Below are 5,233 nucleotides of genomic sequence, written 5' to 3'. Positions count from 1 at the left end.
AGAGGTGGCTGGGGCCTGGGGGAGAACTTCCTTTTTCTTATAAACAGGAGCTTCTGACAGGGAGTGACATGGCACTGTTTGCTTTGTAATAGGTGGTTTCTGAAAACAGGAAAATCTTTACCCTTACTGTGAGGATTGAAAGCTTGTGCTTTGGAGGAATCGTGTCTGGAACCTGTTTGAACAGTGTGAAGAAGGGTTTAGCAGCCCTGGGGTTCAGATCCAAAGGATGAGTTCAGTTCTACCTATTGCCATATTTTAGCTGTGTGGTTTTTGTCAAGTTACCTAACCTCCCTAAGTTGTGGGTTCCTCAACTGTAGTGGGTTACAGTAACTACCACCACCACCAGCAACAAAACCTAGCATGTGTTGAACTTACAGTTTACTAGGCACCATGCAAGAGTGTCTTATGTTCATTATCTCTTTTATTCCTGACACAACCCTATGAAGCAGGTAGTGCTGTTGTCAGCATTTAACAGAGAAGGAAACCTAGGCACAGCAAGATAGGTAACTTGCTAGTTCCTCCCTTTCTCACCTCTCACCCACTGCAAAAAAAAAAAAAGAAAGAAAAAGTAATTGGTAGAACTAGGATTTAATTTCAGATGTTGAGATACCAGAGTTGTTTGATATATCATAGAGCTGTTATGAGTTATAAAGGAAATTATGTATAAAATGCTTAATATAGCTCCTGGTACTTCATGAGCTTTCAATAATGTTAGCCATTTATTGTGTTTTAGTTTCACCCTGTTCATTTTTGTCTTTTGCAGAAGCAGCTGACGCAGGATGATGATACTGATGAGGTCGAGATTGCTATCGACAACACGGCTTTTATGGATGAGTTCTTTTCTGAGGTAGGCAGGCTTCCTGTATTTTTTTTCTAAATGTACATAAGGAAACACTTCTTCTTTAGTAAGAATTAAAAAACCTTAGATTTTTCAGGGTCGCAGAGGAAGGTCATAGTCTTTTGCTAGGGTGGATGGCTGGATGAAGAAATTAAAATGGCATTCTCTTTTCAATATTTAGTTGAAAGGGTCTGGATTTTTAAAAATCTTGTTAAGAAAGTCAATAGAGGGTCAACTACATGTAATTGGAGATGATTTTAAAGTCTTACGCCATATGACAACATTTTAATAATATCCTTTCTTGCTTAAAGTACCTAACAAATACAGAATCAGCTGTAGGATCACAACTGTGAGTATAAAACATTGTATCTTTAGGCTTGTGATTTGGATACATCAAATGTGTCACATCACATGTACAGAATCAACCATAGGGTCACAACTGTGAGTATAAAACATTGTATCTTTAGGCTTGTGAGTCAGATACATCAAATGTGTCACATAACAAATACAGAATCAACCATAGGAGCACAACCATGAGTATAAAACATTGTATCTTTAGGCTTGTGATTCAGATACATCAAATGTGTAGCTTTGAAAATTTTTGGGCCCGGCTAGGTGGATCACGCCTTTAATCCCAGCACTTTGGGAGGCTAAGGCAGGTGGATCACTTGAGGTTAGGAGTTTAAGACCAACCTGGCCAACATAGCGAAACCCCGCCTTTACTAAAAATACAAAAATTAGCCAGGCGTGCCTGTAATCCCAGCTACTCTAGAGCCTGAGGCAAGAGAATCACTTGAACCCAGGAGGCAGAGGTTGCAATGAGCCGAGATCATGCAACTGCACTCCAGCCTGGGCAACAGAGTGAGACTCCGTCTCAAAAAAAGAAAAAAAAAATTTTTATAGTTCCTTTGACTTAATTCTAGTGGTAACTGAGAAACCCAAACTTCCAGTTTATTTTTGTAAAAGTTCAACAGGGGCAAAAAGGGTTCGTGTCTATTGATCCACATACTCTGATCTTAAAGGTCCTCATTGAGATGGTGCTATGATTAGGCGATTCACCTCTACAAGGTGAAAAGCTTGTAGAGGCGGTAGTATATCATGGATGAAAATACTGGCGTTGGAGCTGGCTACACTTGGGCCCGAATCTCAGCCCTGCTTCTGAGAAGCTGTTGATTTCATGAACATTCCTTAATCTGTATCTGGGTTTCCTTACCTGTAAATTAGGATTGATAATGTAATTTCCTGTAAGTAGGATCACCTGAGCCTAGGAGTTTGAGGCTGCAGTGAGGTATGATCATGTCACTGCACTCTAGCCTGGGCAACGGAGTAAGACCCTGTCCCCTAAAAAAAAAAAAAAAAAAAATCACTGGTGATCCAGTTTTTAGGTAAGAAAAGAAAAAAAACCCTAAACAACAAAAATCTCCATGGAGTTTTGTAAGGATTAAGAAGGATAATGTTTGAAACACAGCATAGCATCTGGCATATATGTGCTTAATGGATGATACTTCACTATTGTGGAAGTCTCTGCCACCATACTATGGTTTCTTAGGTTTTTAATTTCCCTGGAAAGAAAACAAGAGGTATTGTGCTCTTTTTGCAGAAAGAATATGATGCTTCCCATTCTCTAGACTGTGGATGTGGAAAAGTAACCCTCCAGTTCTTTTCTGAATGGAATAGAGTAGGGCTTGATGATTCGTGCCCATTTATCTGTTAAAGTAATAAACAGAAATTAAGAGGAAACTTGAGTGTGTGCTGGCCTCATTAGGAAGTTGGCTGTAAACTCTTCACAGATCCCCACCCTCCTCATGGGTGGGTCCATCAGAGTCATAGTGAGATCAAACAACACTTAGGCTTTGTGAGACCAGTGTTATGCCAGTTGTGGATCATGGAATGACAATATCCTTTCACTCCCTGGTGGGGACTTAAGGAGATGTCTGAAGTCTTTCTAGCCTGTCTCAGTCTGCCTCGGAGAACCAGATACGTTAAAGAACGTCCCTAAGATAAGGAATCTTCTCCAATAACTGTGTTCTCCTTTTTCTTCTGAGCCAGTCAGAGCATTCTCTAAGAGGACCCTCTTTGTTAGGTGGGAAGATGGTGGGCTTTGGCCCCTAAAACATGGTTTGAGTCTACTTTTCAAGCATTTCATAGCAGCATGACCTTGGTCAGGTTGCTTAACCTCTCTGAGCTTTAATATCCTGCTCTGGAAGCTGGGAGTGTTGGTACTTACCTTTCAAGGATGCCATGAAGATCATATGAGATCACACGTCTGGGAAGCATCATCAGATGGAAAAGCACTGGATGGGTGATAGCTACTTCTGTAGAGGCCTTTGAAGATTTAACAAGACCTCCAGGGCTGCTTCATTGCTTATTGCTTTCTCTTTGTTATATGCATGTCTGTAATTTAGGGAAAAACCCCGTGAAACCTATATCATATTTAGGGTGGAGAAGAGAGACAGCGTGGGGAGGCGGAAAGAGCAAGGTTTTTGAATTAAATTTCATATCTGCCACTAACTGTGTGATCTTGGTCATATTCCTTAACCGTTCCAAGTATCAGTGGGCTTATCTGTTTATCTAATTTGCAGTTGTCTATATTTTCCTTGGTCTGTTTGCTCACTTGGCAGAGAGTAAAGTTTCAGAGGAAACAGACCTGCCTTTGGAGGCAGAAACATTAGGGGTTTATTGTTCTGTATTCATTTATTCATCGAAATATTTGAGTGCTTTGTTATGCTTACTGTCTTCAAGATAGCACGTTGGGTGCTGGGGATACAATGTTCTGTGTGACAGGATTCTTTCCCTCTGGTGTCTCCTTATCTGGTAAGGGAAATAGAAATTTTTACAGCATTGTTATATGATAGTAAAAGTGTCAATAAGGGATCATGGGAGCACAGAAGAGGAAGCGTTACATTCTGCCTGAAGAGAGGAATGCAAGGGAAGATTTCCCTGTTTCTTAAATAGACTCTTCATCAGAATCACCTGGGGGGTTTTTTTTTTTTTTTTTTTGCACATACACATACCTGATTCTTAGGGACTGGAGTGGCTCAGACGTTTGGATTTCTAGGAAGTTCTTCAAGATAATTCCGTCATCTACTGCAGCTGTGCACCACTGCAAAGTGATGGGGAACCTTTGAGGGTTTAAACAAGAAAGTGATGGGCTCAGAGTGTGTTTTAGAAAATTCATTCTGATGGCAGTTAGTGGAGGGTGCGAAAGATCCGAAGTGGAAAGACTAGCTAGTCAGCTGATGGAGCCCAGGGGAAGAAGGATGAGAGCTTTGACCTGAATCTGTGATCCAGAGCAGCAGTGTAGCCTATCATTTAGGGATGCTTTTGACTAACTGTGGCTTAAGCAATAGAGATATGTAATTATTTTGCATATGAAGAAGTTTGGGGTTAGGTTTGGTGCTGTTTAAAGGTCAAGTTGGGGTTCTAGGTCAGCATTGCTGTGATCCTCTTGGCTTTTCTCTTAGGATTGTGAGAGAGAGTCTGTTCTGATGATCTATTGTTATATCACAACACAGCCCTGACATTTAGTGGTATAAAACAGCTGTTTTGTTATGCTGACAGATTCTGTGGATTAGGAATTCCAACAGGGCAACGTGGGTCTGGATTATCTCTGCTCCACAATTTCTGGGGCCTTTATTGGGAAGACTTGAACAACTGCAGGCTAGGATCTTGTAGAGGCTTTTAAAATTCTACAGTCTGGTGCCTTTATTGGGGTGGCTCAAGGGAAAAGCTTAGCAGAGACTGTTCATCGGAGTGCCTATACTTGGCTTCTTTCTGTGGCTTGGGCTTCTCCTAGCTGGCCCACTTAGGGCTATTGAGCTTGTTACATTGAAGCTCAGGGATGCAAGGCAAGTGTTCCAGCAACAGAAGTTATGTAGCACATCACTTCTGCTTGGCTCTATTACTGAAGCAGTCACAAGCCTGCCAGATCCAAGAGAGCAGTACATAGGTCCCATCTGCCTGTGTTTTGAAACCACCAGAGACACAGCTCCATTTGGCATCACCCTGTGACAACATTGCAAGCATTAAGAAAAGGTGTGGCTAGAAAAGTTCAAAGATCCTTTCATCAGGGAGGAAAACTGCCCAGCTCCTCCAGCCTGACTTCCCCTGTGGCCTCCTGGATAGCACTGGGTCACATGGTGTGGGCACCCTTAGCTGGAAGGGACACCAGGAAAGTGAGTACTCAGCAAAGGGACAGGATTGCCAGGATCGCCATCGAACGCATCATGATTCATCCTCTGGGGCTAGCGATGCCACTACCCAAACAAAGTTAGACTTCTGGTAAAAAGAAAGAAGGGGAAGGGGCTAGGGAATGGCTATTTGTTGGGTCAGTCAGAGTGCTTTGTCACGGATGGCAATGTCAGATGCAAAAAGCCTCCTGTGATCAAATATGCT

The 5,233-nt window shown here is 42.0% G+C and overlaps 1 protein-coding gene across 6 annotated transcripts in view; it reads left to right on the top strand.

Annotated features, from left to right (window-relative positions):
* The window catches only part of STX3 (syntaxin 3), a 50,181-nt gene that overhangs the window by 19,120 nt on the left and 25,828 nt on the right, over positions 1-5,233 (top strand). For all 6 annotated transcript variants that reach the window (XM_032283311.1, XM_032283313.1, XM_032283312.1 and 3 more), the window contains exon 2: positions 764-847. In XM_032283311.1, the coding sequence (XP_032139202.1) occupies positions 764-847 (84 nt within the window). The remainder of the gene's footprint in view (positions 1-763; positions 848-5,233) is intronic.

The sequence above is a fragment of the Sapajus apella genome, unplaced genomic scaffold, assembly GCF_009761245.1.
Source record: "Sapajus apella isolate SASKATOON/1434 unplaced genomic scaffold, GSC_monkey_1.0 scaffold14, whole genome shotgun sequence".
Classification (NCBI taxonomy): Eukaryota; Metazoa; Chordata; class Mammalia; order Primates; family Cebidae; genus Sapajus; species Sapajus apella.
Note: the sequence above shows the minus strand (reverse complement) of the source record. Positions and strands in the feature narration are given on the sequence as shown.